The sequence below is a fragment of the Nannobrachium achirus genome, assembly GCF_963921795.1.
Source record: "Nannobrachium achirus genome assembly, chromosome: 10".
NCBI lineage: Eukaryota > Metazoa > Chordata > Actinopteri > Myctophiformes > Myctophidae > Nannobrachium > Nannobrachium achirus.
The window spans coordinates 31830932-31853008 of NC_137819.1; the positions used below are offsets into that span (position 1 = coordinate 31830932).

At 43.9% G+C, this 22077-nt stretch overlaps 1 protein-coding gene across 1 annotated transcript in view; it reads left to right on the forward strand.

Moving 5' to 3' along the window:
- Positions 1–22077, forward strand: part of trappc9 (trafficking protein particle complex subunit 9) — a gene marked incomplete at its 3' end in the record, with an annotated part of 422586 nt that overhangs the window by 172689 nt on the left and 227820 nt on the right. Inside the window, exon 19 of the mRNA XM_080735848.1 lies at positions 12532–12674. Coding sequence (XP_080591974.1) covers positions 12532–12674 — 143 coding nt within the window. The remainder of the gene's footprint in view (positions 1–12531; positions 12675–22077) is intronic.

Consider the following 22077-nt stretch of genomic DNA (forward strand, 5'->3'; position numbering starts at 1 on the left):
AACCAACGTTAGGTTAGGACGTCAGAAAAACTTTCATTTACAACCAAAATCCAATGGTCATCCAACGTTGGAGTACAACATTGTCCCAACGTTGTACTGACGTCGTGTGCCAGCTGGGTAGAAATCTGTGAAAAAAAAAATTCAGACATTGTGAAAATGCTCAGAACGCCTCGCGTTACGAGCCGTTCTGAGCATGTAGATCGGCTATTTTCACAATAGAACCGTTTTATACAAAATGTAATTCCTCAACTCTTAGTGCTCGTCAGGGTGGGGGGTCCCCAGTTAAAATATGATTATTTTGGGGGTCGTGGCCTGAAAAGGTTGAGAACCACTGCCCTATACACCAGGTTTGTCTCTGTCCCCTACTACCCACCTGTCTCAGCATAGCACCCGCTAGTCAGTCGCTGAAGCTAAAACACGGAAAGTCAGTGTTTTTGCCACTTTACCATGGTGTGTGCGCTGGCAGTTTTGCAGCATAGGCATGCTCTTATCTGGCTGCCGAATCCCTGAGAGAGGGGAGTATAGGAGCCCACACAACATATTTCTGGTGATTTCCAGCGTTTCCCCCTTCGTGTCATCATCCCACATGATAACCCATCATCACCACCAGGCAGCGAGCAGTACTGTACCTACGCTAATACTGTCACCATGCAACCACCATTGTGTTTTATATTATGGGAGTCAGCATGCCGGGAGGCTTGTCTTTGGACAAACAGCCTACTCGACTGCTTTAGTCAGCCTGTGTGTGTGTGTGTGTGTGTGTGTGTGTGTGTGTGTGTGTGTGTGTGTGTGTGTGTGTGTGTGCGCGCACACACACAGGTGTTGCTCTCAGACATACGGTACGTGATCATCCTTGACTAGCCCCCAGTACGGTATCTAAGGTAACCAGCTGCACAATGGTGGAGCGGAGGGTGAGGTTCTGATAACCAGGGCAGCAGCTTTTTGTCAACATTTGAAAGCACTGGTTTGGGAGGGATGGGCCAAGCCCCAAAGTTAATACATTTTTCTTGAATTAACCGCTACTACCGCTGAGTTCGGCCGAAGGTAAAATGCCAGCATTTTCTACCGAAGTAATGCCTGTGACCTGAGGGCATTTGTATCATTTGCATGAGTAGAAGTGTCTCCTGCTCTTCCCGTCCACTTAATTGGCTCAGCGGCGCATCCCTGATGGATAATTTACCGCGTTGCCGACCGGAGGAGGCAATCGCTTTTCAAACCACATAAGTAGTAGAAACTAGTAAGACGCCATAAGGGCGAGAAGCAACCCAAGTGCCCTAAACAATCATGACGGTGGGATCACTTCTCTGGTCATTTTCTCAGCCTGGATCTACTTTCTCTATTTCTATGTCTGAAAACTGGAGCAAACCGAGGGGGAGGAGGAGCGTCTCTCTCCGTATTGGCTGTGCCCATACTGTTGTGTATTTTTTCACTGCTCCGTGAGCGATGCAGCCGACTTTTACTGCGATTGGAAATAATGGATGGCTATTTTCCTATAAATTTGCCAAGTAAGCTACTTTGATGGCCGTGAGCAGACTGTAAACAACCTAAATGGCAGTAAAAGAGTTAAAGTTATACTCAGGGGTTAAAGTTCTCCGTCCTGGGGACGGATTTCCGTCTTGAGGATTCCCTAGGGGCTATTTATGAGATCAGAGAAGATTCGCAAAAAAAGAAAAAAAGCTGAACCGTCTGCGCTAATTATAATAGCTTCAGTTACTACTGTGGTGCGGTAGACTTGCTGGTGTGTCATGTAGTTCTAATTTAGATCAACTACTTCCTGTAAGTAGACTTTAAAAATAAAACCAGTTGACGTGACTTGACTTGACTTGATCAGATTACGTTAGGCTCTTATTTTGAAATCCGCCCTACACTGAGAGGAAATGCCTCTGTAGCTACTTGTTGCTGCTGTAAGCTAACTGCGACGATGCATGCTGCTGCTGGATAAACAAAACAACACTTGGATTACTCGCAATAGTTTGGCTAAAGTTCATATTTATGATAGAAAACCATGCTCCTGTGGCTTAAACGATGTACACCGTTTGGAAGTTTGTTTAACTTTTTGGACCTACGCTGAATTCCAATAGATGAGTGGACTGGTGGTGTTATTATATCATGCTGTAAAGGAACGAGACGTCGCTCTGTCTGTAATGTATGGATGGCTGTGTCAAAAGATGAAGTCACTGGAGTTTTACATGTAAACAGCAGGTAGGCTATACTATCTAAATATGTGTTTACAGGGGGCAGCAGTAATTGACAATACGCGTTTGCTTCCTACCGTCTATGGTTTGCTTACGTTCTCTGCGTTAAAATAAGCAACGGAACACTTGTTATGTTTGCAAATCAGAGATTTGGGGGGATTCATTTGTCACTCACTGCTAATTCAAAACTTCGGGGCAGTGTTTCATTTGGGACCGACGCAGCGTAGCCTATCATGATTGGTGCTCATGGCTGTAGACCTACTAGGCGGAGGTTTCTCCACTACGTGGGCAGTGTTTCTCTCATAACATTACCCACGAACCACCACACAATATGGAGCGGTTGGTTTAGTTGTGAATGAAGATTCGTCTCGGACGTGCTTAGCACAGTCAAAAACAAATGGAGGTGGCCAGACTCTATACTAATGCAGCTATTAAACTAACTGCAGTACTGTATAGCATCCCCACTTTGTTTTAACATGGGTGGATTGTTTAGCTGTGGTTGCCTGGATGAAACGTTTGACACAGGAAAGCCATTTAGGTCCCTGTTTCTGTTGGGTGTGCAACAGAAAGCTATGTTATGGCATCAACGGTAAAAAGACGCTTTTCAAACGGCGGCGCGGCGGGGGGGGTATACTGTGTAAGTTGCTCAACTAGTGGTCAGTAGCGTTATAGCAAACCGCGGTCGCGTCTGCTTTTTTCGGCCGTTTTTCGCCGCAGACCGGGCCTTCAGACCACCGCGTCCGCCTCGCCGGCTCGCCCGACTCGCCACGCATCCGTGGAGGTGTCTCGTGTCCCTCTGCGGACCGGCGTTGGGGAGTTACAGGCTAGACTTCTAGACCAGCGTAGTAAACAAAGCTGTTGAAGCAAGCTATTTCCTGAAGAGACGTGATTGGCCGGTAGTGTATCATGTGTGTATGATCTGCAATGTGATTGGCCAACGTATACACAACGTATACGGATGATGCAGATGACGTCATTTTGCCGCGAAATCCCGACCCTGTCACGGCTAAGTAGAAAACATAAAGAAAAGGCTTTTGGGGCTGAAATGAACGGAGTGGGGGTTCTAAAACTTTAGCGATTTAATAGTTAGGACAATTTGAAGATATGTTTTATAAAAAAAGTTACATAGTATAACTTTAAGAGCCTTTTCTTCCTGTCTGTCTGTCTGTCACAATGATGGGCTCAGTATTGGTAGGCCTGTGGTCACATCACGCCATAATCTCTGTGACAAGGTGTGTCAGTGTCAGGAGTTGTGTCATGACGCCAGGGCGTTCCAAAAACATCTCTGTGCCTCTTGTTTGCTCGTCAGATGCGTCATTGAGAATGTGTCTGGTGAATTATTATCATTTTGGCTATTTCTGAAAAAACCTTGGAAATTTTACATCCTATAATGATATGCCCAAAAGGTGTGCCAGGCATGTATCCCGATGCCAGGACATTCACAAAGCTTTCTGTCCTCTCCAGTGGTGTAAACTAATTAAGTAAATGTACTTAAGTAATGTACTTAAGTACAATTTTGAGGTATTTGTTTATATAGATCGAATACTTGAGTATTTCCATTGTCCAATACTTTTACTTCTACATCTCAGATCCAAATATTGTACTTTTTTTTAACTATTGGTTTCAGTAAAAAGGAGCCTCTCAGGTGCAGTATAGTGAATGTTTTTAAATGTCTATTTCCCCAAGCAATTATGTTTTAGCTAATTCAACATAAAAAAGGCGGAACCAGGGCGGGACAAGGCAGAAAGAGCCTGCTGGTTGGTCAGTCAGGGAAGGCTGACAAAGGGTGAATTACAATACCAGTGGTCCACAAAGTTTTAATTTCAAGGACCACCATATCTCTTACCATGGAACCATTTGGTTCCATTTGTGCACTCTCAGGTAAGGGTCCATTTGGAAACCCCTATTGGAATCGTTAAAGGGAACCGTCAACGAGTTAAGAGGGAACCGCTAAGGAATCGGCCAAGATTCCCTCCGCGGCTAAACCACGATTAGCATCTAACAAGGCTTAACCCCACCTCCTAACCTGGGACCGTATTGCACCCTGACATTCACCGTATCAGAGATGAGTTCTGATTGTGTATTTCACAGAGAGATTTCCTGTGGCTGGGAGGATCTCTCCTTTGTGATACTGGAGGTGCGGCAGCACAGACAATGCTAGGGATTTGTAGATAGATACCCAGATTTTTTTCGCCATCGCCTTGATCTCTTTGTGACGAGAATCTTTCTAGTCAGAGTAAATAATAGAAGACGTTATTTCGCCACTTGAGATTAAAAAGGGAAGTTGAAATCGCAATAACATTCTCTCACAAAGCCCTGTTATTACCTCTGGCCTCTCTAGATAAAAAAAAAAGAAAAAAAAGATCTGCTATTATCATTCTGACTGTGTTACTGAATGCCTCCACTATTCTCTTGGTGTGTGCGCGTTTGAACGTTGTGGATGTGTGTGCACGTGTGCATCAAATCGTTCTGCGTGGACACACACTAAAATCCTTGGTGTGCATTCAACCCTCCGAAGAGTGTAGAAATGTAACCAAGCGGACTGGCGTGCTGTACCGTGTGCAGCAGCAGCAGGCATGTGCACACATAGACATCAAAGGGGGCTTGAGCCCCTGCCCTTTTATTTGTCTGTAAAAAGTGCCCTCTCCAGACCATGAATGCAGTTTTTACTATTGTGAAAGAAACGTAAATGCCCTCTTTCCATGCCATACCTGAAGGCAGCATTCAAGAGAATTGCCTTGTCCAAACTCTCCTGAACTTGAATGCAGCATGATATGTTTAAAGAATTGCCCTCTCTGCGTAGAAATCCCAGTATTCACTTGATCATGCTTAGTTCAGTGTGGTATCAAATACCGAATATAGCCGACCTCCAAGCTTGGAGGTCTGCTATATTTGGTGTTTCCACCAAAAGTCCCTTTTAGAAATGTCATCCCACAAGCATTATTTGTATAGGGTTTATGGGTTTAATAAACCCAAGGGCCCCCCTACTGGTGACAGTTTTATAAATTCATAGACTATTATATCGTCGTTGTCGGGTGAAAACCTTATATGTTCAAAACTGTTCGTTTTGCATTTTTCATTTTAAAAATGATTTAAACTAGTGAAAACAGCCGATCTACAGGCACACAACACCTTGCACCGCGAGGCGTTGTGTGCTTGTAGATCTGCTGTTTTCACTACTTTTGTGCGACGGCCTTGTACGATGAAGCAGGGCTTTGTTTTGCGAAAGAACATACAAATTTGAAACTTGGAGATACGAGGTTTACACCCGACAACGACAATATGTATTTCCAATATATTAGGGGTCTCTAATCTCCTAATCTATGGGCCCCCCTCACAGCAGTACAGGGCCCTTTTGATCTGAAAACCCATGCAGAATAAGATCTTATTTCGCCCCTGTGTCATCCTCTGCCTCTCTAACATTCTCTGCACGAGCATTCTGAGCAGCAGGGTACTGGAGGGGATATTCTTAGCCTCGGTGTTGTCGCTGCTCTATTCTGCTCATGCTCGCCTCATTACAGCGGAGGCTATTTTTAGGCCGGTGTGATTGAAACAGAGTCCCGCGGGAGCTGCAGGGAGTGAGCGAGCGAGAGAGAGAGAGAGAGAGAGCTGAGCTGAACGCAGAGGAGGAGAGGAGGACTGAGGAGCGACTCTGGGGTCAGGTAGCTCCCGTCTGGAGGGGACAGGCGTGTCTCACCAAATCCTGGGCCCTGGGTACAGGGATTCACTGCGGGCCCCCCATGAATGTTCTTCATAGGGGGAGGAGGGGGTTTAACCCATTTAGACTGGGAACGCATTATTAAGGATTATTTTGTGCTTTAGCTATTGAAAAATAGCAGATATTCAAGCTCGCAGCGCGGCACCGAGTGCCGCGCTGCAAGCTTGTATATCTGCTATTTTTCAATAGCTAAAGTATAAAATAATTCCAGGTTCCTCCACCTTGGGCCCTAGTAACTCAGTCCCACTTTTCCCCCCCTTGTGACACCCCTGGCCAGGGGGGGGTGTGGGGGTTGTTGCTGCTGTGTCCGAGACGAGCGCCTTGCCTCAGGAGGACACACTGTTGTGGCCATTACTACAACACCAGCTAAGGACCCCCTGAGCCCCCACAGCTACAGCTGAATTTAATTTAAAGAAAGGAAAGGGAGAAGAAAAGAGAGGATTTAGTGTGAGTGAGTGTGAGAGAGGATGGGAAATAATAGACAGATACGGACACACGCGCACGCACACACACACACAGACTGGAGAGAAACACCTTTTTGATCCGGAGGGAAGTCAGTTGCCATAGTAGCACTGCAGGGGGAAAAATACATAATAATAATTATATATACTGTATACACACGCACCCACACACACACACACACACACACACACACACACACACACACACACACACACACACACACACACACAGCCTTACTTGACCTGTGTAAGAGGAGCGATGATAAAAAAGCACAGGTTAAAAACACAGCAACAACCCAAATCCGTATCTTCCCTAAGGGGGTCAAATGGCAGCTGACCAATCAAAATTTGCGAAAGTAGCAAGGCGGGCTCAGTGGACTCCTGTCTCCTCCTCTGCTGTAACCCCTCCTGAGGCTTACAGCTTGGGCAGCGGAGCTCAGCAAGATTAGAAGGAAAACAACCGCCTCAAATGTGGACCAAAATCGGCCGTCCGACAGGCTTATGTTGTCGGTGACAATTTAGCGCATCTCAGTGCTGCCACATACTTCTGCAGCAAAGACAATGTACTGTAATTCATACTACTGTACATCATGCAGTGGTGTGTCACGATGCGACACATTGTGAGCTTGTAGATCTGCTATTTTCAAAAGATTTTTATACATTTGAAAACTTGAAACGGAAACATGAGTACTTTTACTTTTGCTACTTTAAGTACATTTTTATACCAATACTTTTGTACTTTTGTTCCAGACTTCCACTTCAGTAACAGATTATTTCTACATTGCAGTATTGATACTTAACCCTTTCCAAGCCACGGGGAGCCTCTTAATATTAAAACCGTTTTATACCGGACATCTGAGCAAGGAGTCTCAGCCGCGCCGTCTTTTACCGTACTTTGTCATTAAAACCGAAATAAATGATTTGTATCCGAAAATCGGCGATCGTCTAACCTTCCCTAGTCACCACTTGTGCATCGATAGCGCATGGCATGACTCTTGAGTCACACGTGGATTATTTGAGGCGACATTTACGTGAACGGATCGCGCACGCGAAACGCACGGGGACATGATGCGTCGGCCGAATCCCCCACTCTAAGCCAATGCAGATTGAGAATTACATTGGGAACTGTGGTGAGTATACAACGGGGGATCGCGGTATGGTAAAGGGGGATGAAGACCACGTGATATAGCGCTGGATGTCTGGTAAAATGAATGCGGTTCAGATCATAATATAATAATAGAAATTTCACGGCTAATCTACCAACAACCATTCTATTTCGGCTGGCGAAGTGTTAAGTAAAACATTTGAGTACTTTTTCCACCACTGGGTTTTAAGCTTTGTAGTTTCAACTCTGAGAGTGTACTCAGAGTTGAAGAGCTGTTAGGGTCCATTTGACCTCACTTTGAGAACCACGGTTTCGCGCCCTCCCCGTCTCTCTCCCCCGTTTTGGTGTCACTGTGAAACTATAAAGGCAGAACATCCCCAAAACATCTTTAAAAAAAGCCCTCCATAATTAAAGACCCAGTGAAATGGCTATTTTTGGTATTTTATTTTGAAGTTTCAGTCTGAAAAGGAAGCCTGTGTGTTTCTGAACCAATCAGAAGGGACCAGCCCTTCAGGCGATGGGATGTAAAATCTGAGTCATGTGATGCTTAATGTTTTGTTTGTAGCCCTCAGTAGCAAGGCAAAGAGACACGACCAGGCTGCCTCTTGTACAGAATGTGTGTTACCAAATTGCTTATTATTCTAACCTATAATATTTACAGATACATATTTTATTGTGCTCATTAGTTTGGAAGTCATCTTGAATGACAGAATGAGATTCAAAACGGAGTAGTTCTATAATTAAAAACAGCTGTGTTTGGAGGAATGCCAGCAATGGGAAACAAACAGGTGAATGTAATCAAAGGTTAATTTATATTCAAGCGGACCTGTCTATATCATCACGCAGCACGTTTCTGTTCACAGGAAATAATTAAGAATGGCCTATTTAGGGACCTTTGATATAAAATACACAAAAAGTGTTTATTTTCTATTGTTTTGGCATCTAGTGTTAGGAATGTCCATATAATTACCATGGATAAGCTCTAAAAGTGTGAAAAACATATTTTTCATTTCACTGGTTCTTTAACCAAACAAAAACAAATCAAAGTCATGGAAAATGATCAATAAAAAAGTAACAGTACTGCAATGATAACGAGAAGCCACTGGCCTGGAGAGAGAACAAGAAGAGACCTGCGTGTGCAGGGTGTCTGTGATCTTAGGAATGAGAGCTCTTCAGTCAGAGTCCATTAAGCTCAGATTCCTATAGCAACGTGGAGTAAAGCTATTGTGCCGCAGTCGGCACAATGTGTTATGGCTACAGTACTTCCAGGGGTGTTGCATTCTGGGCCCTGGGTACAAGGATTCACTGTGGGCCCCCCATGAATGTTCTTCATAGCGGGAGGGGTGTTTAACCCATTTAGACTGGAAACACATTATTTTGTGCTTTAACCATTGAAAAATAGCAGATATACAAGCTCACAGTGCGGCACCGAGTGCCACGCTGCAAGCTTGTAGATCTGCTATTTTTGAAAAGGTGTGATTTTTTTTGGTCAGTGGTGCTCAAACCTTTTCATGTGAAGGACCCCCAAAATTATATGTATTTGGCCACGGACCCCCATATCAAAATATTTAGTTCCAGGGACCCCCCCAGAAGCAAAATTTGAGTTTCAAATGTTCGCTTAAAAAATACATATATTCAAAGATTTGCACACATTTTCACGACTTTTCAAAAATAGCAGATCTACAAGCTCGCAGCGCGGCACTCGGTGCCGCGCTGTGAGCTTGTAGACCTGCTAGTTTTCAATAGCTAAAGTATAAAATAACGAAGGCCCCCTCCACCCTCCACCATGGGCCCTAGTAACTCGGTCCCACTTCCCCCCCCCCCTTATTGTGACGCCCCTGGCCGTAGTCAGCAGAATGTGTTATGGCTACTTCTCTCCCCTTCCATTCTGAAAGCTGAATGACTCAACTACTTCACTTCCAGAGGAGGGGGATGAATGAGATACTGTAAAATGAAAAGGAAAAAAAATATATCATATATTCACAGAAAGTATAATCATTACTGCTCCCTTTCCCCCAGTGTGCATGATAAACTAAAAGGCTAACTATCGCGAGGTCATTCTCGGCTTGTGAAAATGTGATTGCCGTGGAACATTATAGCGCAGGGGAGCTTACGGCTCCACGGTGCAGTTTAAACTCTGTTGTTTTATTGCATAACGCACCTCTCATTGCGAGGCTGCGACTGGTTGATGAATTGATATGTACTGTTATTAAAGTGTTTGGTTGACTGAAATCCTAATCCTTCTCTGAAATGTACAGTACCGTATCTAATGGTCCTATGCTATGTGTACCGTATATATGTAGTCTATGTACTGTAGATAGCTTGATATGTTCATGTTCTCTTCGACATGCTTATTTAATGTTAGATTAAATAAGATTAAATATGCATGCCCCCCTCCCCCCCACACACACACATTCACACACGATCCATTTTGTTTTCTTCTCCCAATATAGAAAAAACTAAAATGATCGAGCTTACGCAAATACACTTTTCAGTCATGTGACTCTCCCTCTCCCTCTCCCTCTCCTCCGGTGCTGTCGTTAGGTCGTAATGAGACAGACAGTTTAGCCCGGAGGCTCGACCGCGATTTTGGCCCGTCTCAACCCGGGGGCAGGATTGAAAGTGAAAAACAATAAAAGATTGGCAAAAAAAAAAAAGAAAAGGTGTCCCAGAAAGCACAGCAAGTGCCTCCATCAGCAGTAATAACCCGGGGGAGATGATGGACGCTGTGCGGGCGGAGAAGCAGCGTCTTGAGACCCATCCCTTGGCCCTGTTTTAGCCTATTGCCTGAGTCAGCTGTACTGCCGCTTCGCCATAAACTGTCACTTTTAATTTTCCTTCACTATCCCTGTACTCGCCCCCTTGGCAGCGTCTCCCCTTGCCCCCCCACCACCACCACCACCCACCACCCAGGCCCTGTGAAATGAGGGGGAGGGGAAGGGGGGGGCAGTACAGGAGGTACAATGTTGAGGGTTTTTTATTTTTTTCCCCCGATATGTTATGCTTGTACTCCACTACATCTCAGAGTCAAGTATTGTACTTTTTAACTCCACTACAATAATTTGAAAACGTACGTGTGTGTGTACGTACGTATGTACTGTATGTATGTCTGTCACGCCTGACACTGTGGTTATATGGGTTTGCCGCTCTGACATCACGCTCTGGCTTCACTGTGATGTCACACTAACATAATCCCTTTTATGCCCATATGGAGTTCCCTGATGTCATCAATATTAAGGCCATATCTAACAGGACTTCATATGGGAATGAAGTCCCATGATGACCCCTGCATGGTACACATATGTATATGGAGAAGCTGTGAGAGCCCAAACATGCTTACTCAGTTATTTGTTATGTGAAAGTCCTATAACTTCTATGACATCTGCCATCATACCCTTTTATGCCCATACATGGAGATCCCTGTCTGTGGAACCAGCCACACAGATATGGGCTGTCTTGGCCATCTGTCTTGGCCATATATGGATCGTGGCCCGATGTGGCCTCCATATATGGCTAAATGGTCCGCATGTCGCCCTGAGGCGTCTTACAGACTTATGTAAGAACAGTATTATGTTGTTGCCAATGTACTTTTGGAAAAAGGGGGAAAAAGTTCTTTGCTGAACGGTGCAGCCACCCCACCCCAACCCCCCACACACTCTGATACTGTTACGGAGACACCACAGTATGTCACCCCACTCCCCTGCCCTCCCCTCCTCCTCCACCTCCTCCACCCACTCAGACGGTCTCACCGTTTTTCATTAAGCGTCCATTTCATTAAACACGCCACAATAGCCACGGCCCGCCCGCCGCCTGCGTTGCTCATTCTTTTACCGTAATGGCTTTTTGATGCATTGATCTTCAAAAAATTACCAGTGTGGTTTTTTTCTCGCGCTTTTCTTTTTCTTTTTTTTCTGATGGGCGGCGGTGTTCGTGCGATTGTGTCCACATGGCGAGAAGACACCGCCTCCAACCCGCCACCCCTGACCCCAATCACACGCGCTCGCTCTTCCATGCACACATTCCTTACAGACTCTGATGGTGGATGATGGTGTATAGCAGGGGTAGGCAAACCTTAGGCACGGGTGCCAACAGTGGCACAGGGGAGGGTGATCTCTGGCACACTGGCAGAAGTGTGAGAGAGAGGATTTTTATTTTAAAATCAAATGTTGGTCAATTAAATTAAGTCACCTAATTTGCAGCAAATTACATCCTGCACATATATTCTACATTCGCTAGAATTCTGAACTTTGACTGGGGGGAGTCGGGAGGTTATTATTATTATAGTCATAAATTAACATTTATGTTGATATGGCACACTGACTATCTATAACAAACATGATACTTAATTAAATAGCATTTAATTTTTGTCGGAAGGTTCTTTTTTTCCTTTCTTCTTTTTTTTTAATATCATTTTGTAGAGCTGTTTTTCGCCGTAAATGAACCGTTTCGTAGTGAAATAACTATTGGATTTTATTGCACTGGTTCTCAAACTGTGGGTCAGGGCCCACGAGTTGACCGTGGGAGAATTGCAAGTGGGACCGCAACTATTTGGCAAAACATTGAGCTTAGAACATGGCCACACTTGCTACTAGACATGGGCTACTGTAATTAATTTTAAAGTCATAGTGTCCACTATTTGATAGGGTCAACTATTCGTAATAACTAATTTTAATATATTTTTTGTATTTGTCTTTGCTTTGTGTTGTTGTTTTATGATTTGAACTTGTGCCATTTGTCTTTCTTTCATTGCTTCTTTTTGAAAATCATGCAAAATGTTATACAGATTTTAATGGAAATCAAATTAGCAACATTCATTTATATATATAGTTTTTTTTTTCTCTCTCTCTCTCTCTTTACAATTTTGAAAATGAATTCATTGTGCTAATTCCATTGATCTCAGGCGGAACACAAACATGAACGTGTTCTAATATGGACCACTCAAGTTGAAAGCCCAATGGGTGGGCCTACTACGGATGCCTTCATGATTTCCAGAGTTTTTATTGATATGTCGCCTCTCTCTCTCTCTCTCTCTCTCTCTCTCTCGTGGCTCAGACTCTGGAGGCGGTGCTGAACTTCAAGTACTCGGGCGGAGCGGGCAGGGTGGAGGGCTACTACAGGGACCTGTCTCTGGGCGTGCACGTGGACGTGGAGCCCTCCGTGTTCTTCACCAGGGTCAGCACCCTTCCGGCCACCAGGTACTATACTGTGTAATATATAAACCCGCTGCACGGAGGGGAGAGGAGAGAATACCTCTCCATTTGCCACCCAGTGAAAGTTGAACCCGTTTAGACCTGAGGCCCAATCTAAAAAAAAAATGTCTTCAAAATCCTAATGGGTTTTCTGAAAAACCTATGTTTCTATATCAGTGGTTGGCCACGGACCCTCCCATCTCAAAACATGTTGTTCCAAGCACCAGAGAAAGAAAGATTCGCACACATTTTCACAATTTAAAAAAAAATGGCAGATCTACAAGCTCGCAGCGCGGCACTCGGTGCCGCGCTGTGAGCTTGTATATCTGCTATTTTTTAATAGTTAAAGCATAAAATAATGGTTTAACGTGGCACAGATGCGTTCCCTCCCATCTCAAAACATGTTGTTCCAAGCACCAGAGAAAGAAAGATTAGATATTCAAAGATTTGCACACATTTTCACGATTTTTCAAAAATAGCAGATCTACAAGCTCGCGGCGCGGCACTCGGTGCCGCGCTGTGAGCTTGTATATCTGCTATTTTTTAATAGTTAAAGCATAAAATAATAGTTTAATGTGGCACAGATGCGTTCCTGGTCTTCTAGGCTTAATGAGGCTGTCAAAGAAGCACAGGGACGTTCTCTTGTGTTTTGAGCAGACTTTTCTTTTTTGCTAAAGGCGTTCCTTGTTAAAAGTATCTCCTGACGGTCAGCAGTTGGATAACAGCCCCTAGCGGCGGTCCCTCATTAGGGGGTCCTGGAAACCGTCTCTCTGTGAGAGGGCCGGGCCATGAAATAACAGATCTGCAAGCTAACAATGTTTATTGGGTTGCAGATCTGTTGTTCTTTTTGGCGAGTGATACTGGAGTATAAATAGGATTACATCTCCACTATGTAACTTTTTGTTTTGTTTTTGTAATGAGTACAAAATTATAATTATTTTGACCTTTGGCTCGGGACTCAAACTAGTGAAAAAGCACATCTACAGTACCAGCTCACAGCGTGTAAAAGAAAAGAAAAAGTAGTTGCTTTTATTTTGTTGGTATTTTTTGGCATCTGTACTATAAAATAGTACAATAGCAATACATTGACATATTAGCTTGAATCAGCAAACAAAATCACAAGTATGTGAGCCTATGCCAGACTCTGATGAAAAGGTGGAGGCTGGGGTGGAGGAGGCAGCTAAGCAGCAGCAGATCCGGGGCTTCGGATCCAAGGCAAGCAGAGCTATAGTGAATGCAAGCTGTATTTAAAGGAGCCTCCCTTACTGAGCTTAATGACCAGCAGATCTGTGAATGAGGAATAGGAAAAGGATCTGTCTGACAGCTGAGGCGGGCGAGTGTCCTACATAAAAGAAATTAAAAAAAAACAACGCTATGCTTAATTTCTCCCCTGAGCGAGCAGGCAGACTCTTATTAGCTCAGTTGTAAAATGTAAAATGTGTCGGCATTGGCGGGGGGAACCTGGGTTCTCGGGTAGGACATCAGAGATACAGATTGCAGCTTTAAAGCTTTCCCTTATACTGTACAGAGTAATACAGTGAAGCCCCTAGCAAGGACCCCTTGAATCTATATAGTGTATATGTTATACTTTTGTGGCTCATAATATACTACTGTAGTTCAGGAGTAGTTCACCACCAAAATGACTTTTTTCTATTGATTTAAAATATTCTTTGGTTTGTGTCACATTCCTAAAACAAGAATGTGATTATAGTAAATATAGTAAAGAATATTATTGAACTAAATTCACTTTGGTGTGAGTAATCAATAGAAAAACTGCATTTTTGGGGTGAACTAATTCAAGTCATTAAATCCCCCTGTTTTAGCTCTCGCGACATCAGCACAGTGTGTCTGTGGTTGTGTTCATTTATCACAATGTTTCTTATAGGATCCTACAGACGTCATTACATTAGCGACCGTCATTACCCACGTCATTAGCTATTCACAGCTTCAGACAGAATATTATCACATAGAAACATAGACTATTTTTAGATTTCATGTGTGGTTACATTTTCTACAAAGCTGAGCTTACCTGAACGAATGAAATGAATTAATGAATGAATTAATCTTTTCTCCGATGGACTATTTTTAGGAAGACTCATTCAATCAAATGGGCTATAAAAAATACATTCAGACGCAACAAAAGCGTTGCCAAGGAATAACCGCACAATTGCATTTCACTAAGTTGAATCACCAGTATCTCAAAAGGTTTCAGGCCTTTGCAAAGTTGATTTTCATACCGCACTGGAATGAACAGAATCCAATGGCCTTCCCTCAGAGTCAAACAAATTACGACGTGCTTTTGGAATGTTCTGCAGTTATGTCAAGTGCCGCGAGACGTACTGTAGTGAATGGGCTAGAATTCCAGACAACCATTATGGTACCTTTTAGCACACTGTGCAATGTCAAGTGTCCTCTAGGCAGGGATAGAAGCTTTTTCTTTTTTCCTTTGGCATCATTTCTATCAAAATGAGTGGAAGCTTTAGAGAGATGGCATTTCTACTGACAGGGTGAAGAAGCGAATGAAAATTATACACTCTCACTTTTTCCCGACTCCCTCTTTTTCTAATCTCTCCATCATGTATTTCTGTCTCTATTTGACTCTCTCTCTCTCTCTCTCTCTCTCTCTCTCTCTCTCTCTCTCTCTCTCTCTGGCACTCTGGCACATACGTGTGCGTGTGTGTGTGTGTGCACACACATGCCCCCCCTCCCCCCACATACAAACACACAATCTTCTCGCTATCTCTTTTTCTTCTCTCCATCATGTATTTCTGTCTCTATTTGACTCTCTCTCTCTCTCTCTCTCTCTCTCTCTCTCTCTCTCTCTCTCTCTCTCTCTCTCTCTCTCTCTCTCTCTCTCTCTCTCTCTCTCTGGCACTCTGGCACATGCGTGTGTGTGTGTGTGCACACACATGCCCCCCCTCCCCCCACATACAAACACACAATCTTCTCGCTATCTCTTTTTCTTCTCTCCATCATGTATTTCTGTCTCTATTTGACTCTCTCTCTCTCTCTCTCTCTCTCTCTCTCTCTCTCTCTCTCTCTCTCTCTCTCTCTCTCTCTCTCTCTCTCTGGCACTCTGGCACATACGTGTGTGTGTGCACACACATGCCCCCCCTCCCCCCACATACAAACACACAATCTTCTCGCTATGTGTTTTTCTCGCTTCACTCCACTTGTCAGCTCCCCAACTCTGTGGAGAAAGAAAAAAAAAGGACCCACAGAGGGAGACGGATCGCACCCCAGTAATGGCCACTTGAGGTGAATCATTAGCTGTAATAATATCTGCCGTTTAAACCATCCATCTTGGCTAGGCGCTGATAGATCTGGCACTATGGTATCGTCACCCTCATCCCGCCACCATGGTCCTACAGCGTATACTGTATCGTTGCTGTCGGGCAGAAACCCCTTATTGTCTCCACCAGGCTAAAAGGCATGACCGAGACTATGTTTTCACACCTGTCCGTCCATCCGCGTGCGTCCTCGTGCATGCGTCCTCGTGCAAGCGTGTCCTTCATCTGTTTGTGGACAGCTAATCTCCGGCACCGTTGGCACGATGGCAGCGAAACTCTATGGGTGCCAGAGCAGAACCTCTGTCCCCAATTTTTCTTATGGTCTTAGCGCCACCAGGAGACGGATTTGTGCAAAACACATTTTTGGACAATACTCCTACAGAGTTAGTCCAAAAATCATGCAAATCGGTACACAGTATCTCTATAGTCATTAAACGAAACTGGTCTTTCAGATTTTTCATATTACATCCTCATTGGCTAAGATTGGCTTCGAAAGTTTCTAAGAGTGCTCCCTTTTGAACAAAATACCTCAAATCATGAACACAGAGTGCAATTTCAGTGAAACTTTGCACGCACATTCCCACTAGGCAGAGGAAGAAAGTACACTTCAAGTTTTTCAAATCAGCCTCATGGTGGCACTATAACAGGCCGATTTGTGTTTTTACGAATAACTCCACCGATCAGTGTAAAACTTTTTTATGCGCACTCCTTAGAGGCCAAGGAAAAACCTGCATTTTATTTTATAGCGCCACCAGGAGGCGGACTTATGTACACATTTTTTTAGATTACTCCTTCAGATTTGATCCAAAAATCACGCAAATTGGTACACAGTAAGGGTCGTTTCACACTCTAATAAGGAACCTAACTAATTTCGGTTCGGGAGGGCTCCCCGACCCGAAATTATTTAGGTTAGGGGGGAGTTCATCCATACTTTCTTACCGGCTAGTGCCGAAGTCGCTTGTAAATATTGGAGGTCCGTGGCATGACAACGTTTGTGGCCGATGAATGAGCATTGCAGGGCGGATACATATTTGACTTGCCCTCGCGCTGCACGCTGAATGACTGGAGGTCCACTCCAGTGAGTAGCAGCTCCAGTAGGCAGCAGCACCAGCGGGGTCTCTTCTCTCTCTCTCACTCACACTCACAAACGCTCGATCGAGCTCTGTCAAAAACATTTAATTTACAAGCTCACTGCTCACATTATAGACGTGCCGCCTCCCTTGCTGCATGCATGTCATCACACAGTCACAACTCGTCGTGGAAAACCAATCAACATGGAACACTAGCAATTAGCAAAGTTGTGTTTAAGCACTTCTTTTGTCTTTAAAACGGTCGGCGACGCGTTGGCGATACACGCAGCAAAGCTGTGTGTGTGTGTGTGTGTGTGTGTGTGTGTGTGTGTGTGTGTGTGTGTGTGTGTGTGTGTGTGTGTGTGTGTGTGTGTGTGTGTGTGTGTGTGTGTGTGTGTGTGTGTGTGTGTGTGTGTGTGTGTGTGTGTGTGTGTGTGTGTGTGTGTGTGTGTGTGTGTGTGTGTGTGTCTCGCGCGCGCCTCCCCAGCGAGAACCTGACAATGTATCCGCTCTGCGACGATCAATACACGGCCAGACAAGCATTGGAAGTCGGCGTGCCTCCCTCCCAAACGACCGTTGTTTCATTGGCTTCACAGCCGAGCATATGAACTTGGAGCCGGGATGAATGAATGAGAAGAGAAATTAAGTCGGGAGGTCACAACATTTCTCCAGCACCGTGGAGCCGAATTTAGTCGGTTGACACCCCCCGAACCGGGGGATGCGAACCATATTTGGGTTCGCCTAGTGCCGAACCGAAATTAGTTAGGCTCCTTATAACGGTATGAATCGACCCTATCTCTATTGTCATGTGTTCAAGACCCATCTGTTTGATATTTCATATTCCATCCTAATTGGCTAAGATTGTCTTTCAAAGTTTGCAGGGTTGGTCCGTTGCTTGCGATTTCCATGGAATTTTGCATGCACTTTCCCACTAGGTCAAATGCCACCCTTTTCAGATTGGCCTGTTATAGCACCATCAAGAGGCAACAATGATCTACCTGACCTGGTGGAGACCTGTGCTCGGAAGAGCACTGCTTCTAGTCAAAAAAGTTTTCGTAAATGAATGCCCTACTTGATCATACTACAGCCTTCAGACAAAAAGCATGCCATCAAAAGTAGCACATCGACGGGCTCAAAGCTCAAAGCTTGCGGATCTGCTACTTTTGATGCTTTTGAATTTGAATCCTTCAAAGTAAACTTTTTGCAGATGTTCATGTTCACCCACCACCCCAGGTCAAAGTAGACTACAGAGTGCTGCCGTGTAGTTGCGTTGCCGCAGTGCGAAGTGGTTGGCTGGGCCGCAAACACTTTTTCAAGTGGGCCCTGATCCAGAAAAGGTTTGAGAACCACCATTTCGAAACCTCTCACATCCTGCCCTTTGGCAAGACAGTAGATTTCCAGTGGATTGGCAGAACTTTGATCTTGTAGATCAGCTATTTTTTGCAATTTTTATGACCTTCTCTGACTTCGAAGTCTAAATCTACCTATGAAGGTGGATTCTGCTTTTCAATGGGAATGGAGTGGTTTCTTGCCATTTGCGGGTTTCTGCAAAAAATATGCTCAATTCTCCATAAAAAGGAGAACGGCAAAACAGGAAAAGAAACCTGTGGAAGAAATACATTTGCAAGAAATTGCAAGAAGAGCAGTAGAAAAAGCTAAGGCATGGCAACATGACTCCAGTCATGTTGCCATACCTTAGCAACAGGCATTTATTTTAAGAAGTACATTCTATTTCCCCCCCCCCATTTCTACGGTTTCTTGGGCTGGATATGGCAGCCTGGAATGGTTGTTCAAGTGCAACTAAACTTGGCATGTTAGTAAACGTGCCACAATTAACAATAATGCATTGCACCTGTGCAACTGACCTGCGGAACCTAGGAATATACCATTTTGTCAAGATGGGGAGAATACAAGTGTGGAGAATATAATTATAATACCTTGTTAAAGTGACCATTTTGTTAAATTTTGCATTTGTAGTTATTTTACTGTAATTTAACAACATAATAACCAGCACAGATAGACAAAGAGACATTCATGGATTTATATTTAAAAGTAACTTTTATTTTCCCCCCTGGACCCAGGGAATGGCAGCTGCATTCCCCTGCCATACCCAATTGACGCCCCTGCATGAAGAGTTGAAATGGCACATCTTTACATACGTGTAGTAGATACTGAAGAGGTTTATTTTAGTGCAGTAATCAGGTACATTTACTGTGTTACCGGCGTCGGCCGCTGCCCGCCACCCCAGTTCACTGAGTCCAAACTCATTTATTGCTCATGTCATGGTGGGGAGACCGCCTGACCGTCTGCCTCACCGTCTGGCTCTGAGAACATTCTCAAAATGACTTAAATTGTCTTGATGTTGGGCCTTAGAAGGCATTGGTCCGTGGAGAGTATATACTGTATAGAGCTAAAGAAGGCACAGCTAGGGTTCATCTCTGACCACCAGTGGTGTAAAGCAAGTAAGTAGATTTGCTCACCACTGAACTCTGTGGCATTAAGGCCAGACAGACCCATATCGGTATGGCCAGGTGTATTGCGTATTCTTCAAATCTAGTTGTTGTTATGAATTATCACATATTATGACAATATAAGCATGATATTTAGTTTAGCATAAAAGCCCAAAAACAAATCCTTTAAAAAAAGAAAAGACTATGTCTAAAACTAAATCCAAATGTGTTATCAAAATGAATGCTGCAATATATGAATTGGTCGGACGGTTCTCGAGATATTTGGGACGCGCACGCGCACACACACGCGCACGCACACGCGCGCGTGCACACACACACACGCGCGTGCACACACACACACGCGCGCGTGCACACACGCACGCACGCACGGACGCACGCACGCACACACACACACACACACACACACACACACACACACACACACACACACACACACACATATATTTCATGCATTTATAGATAGATACTGTATGTGTGGGGCAGCCGCTCGCCCCTTTGTTGCTGAAAGCAACAAAGCTGCCATTGTGTGATCATTGAAAAAATGGCAGACATCAGATAACACCCACTGTGTGTATACGCCTACAGTTTTATTTATTTTTTGTAAAAGAACTGAGAGTTGTGACTGACCTGCAGCTGCACCTGATTTCTTGGAGTTTGTTCCACCATATGTGGTGCATACACACTGAATGCTGTATAGTTTTGTAAAGCTGCACTATGTTTTTGCTTTTGCTTTTTGTTGAGCAATTGGCCATTTTATTTTGTTTCATTCATAATTAATAAAGCTCCTTAAAAATAGCCTTCCTCCCTCGCGAAGAAAACAAGTCGAGGAAAAGTGGCACAGATAACTTTCTTTTTCCTTGACTTCATAAACCAGACTTTCAGATCGCTCCTCGGCAATGTGAGACGTTTCATGGGTGACAACACGTGCCTCTCAGGAATAGCTTTTGCTTTCCTTTCTTTTGCAAACGGGAGAAACGTTGGCATTAATTGAGTGCCGAAGACTTCCCTGATGCAGTGAGGAGAAAAAAAAAAAAAAAACAGGAACAGAGAAGTACAGTAGTTTCATGTTTGGTTGGAGACAGTGTTGATTTCGTCGACTAAAACTATGACTAAATAAAAACAAAATAAAAACTAAGCTGTGATGACTAAAACTAAGACTAAATATATTGACAATTTCGTCATTTTATGTTTGGTATCTCCCAGGTGTTGCGTGCTGAAAATAGCAGATCTACAAGCTCACAGCGCATCGCGCTGCGATGCATTTGAGCTTGTAGAACGGCTATTATCAGCACGCAACCAAGTGTAAAATCACTCATTACGATGCCATCAAGGCCTGCCAAAATACATTTCAGTTGACTAAATCAACTGTAAATTTAGTCGACTAAAATTAGACTAAAACTAAAACTTTTCAGGTGACTAAATTATGACTAAAACTAAAAGACATTTTATTCAAAAGACTATGACTAAAACTAAATCAAAAATTGCTGTCAAAAACAACACTGGTTGGAGATGGGGTCACTGACTTCATTTCACAAACTGACTCTTGGGGAGTCAAGGGATTCCGTTTGTTACATCATGACATCAGGCATTTAAAACGGGTTATTCTGAAACTATATCCATAAAAATTCACATGTCGGATGATGTCAAGAAGATGTGCCTTTAGATTATCTTCTCTGCCGGGTGGTGACCTTATAATATCTAAAACTGTGGCAGTATTCAAATTCAAAAACAGCAAAAGTTTGCAGATTATCAAGCTCAAAACACCTCCCTTCGCACCGCGTTTTGTGCTTGTAGATCTGCTACTTTGATGCTTTTGTGTGACGCTGCAGTTTCATCAAGTAGGGTGATAATTAAAAAAATTATAATAATTAGAATATGGAAATAAGAGGTTTCTGCCCGACAGCAACGATCATCTATTTATAGTATGCAATGGATGGATGGAAGTAATATAAATTATTTTTTTGTCAGTGACACAATTGATTTGTGGAAAAAAGGCACTATTGAATATCTCAGGAGACGTGAACAAGAGATGGAGTTAAAAGATATCTTGGTTATATATACTGTATCTTTATTTAATTATTTGGTCATGTCGAGATATAGCCTTTCAATCTGCTTGGGCTAGAGTCGCTAGACACTCTCTTTCTCTCTCTCTCTCTCCTCTGTATCTTTCACACGCGCACACAGACACACAGACACACACACACACACACACACACACACACACACACACACACACACACACACACACACACACACACACACACACACACACACACACACACACACACACACACACACACTATTCATCCAGCTCTCTCTCAAAGAGTCTCTTCTGCTTTGTACAGTGTATGATGAAGCTGGGTCTCATTCCACTATGGGCAGTGATCTTCTCTGGAGTGGAGAGGCCTGCATTCTTGCACGTCCTTTTTACTAAGAGAGGTCATTCTGCACATTGGCCTGTTATAGGGGAGGCATAGCTCAGGGGTAGAGAAACCGTTATTAGAGCACGAAGGGTTCCCGAAGGGATCCCAGTTCAAATCCGGGCTCCCCCAGAGTTAGTGTCGAAGAGTCCTTGAGC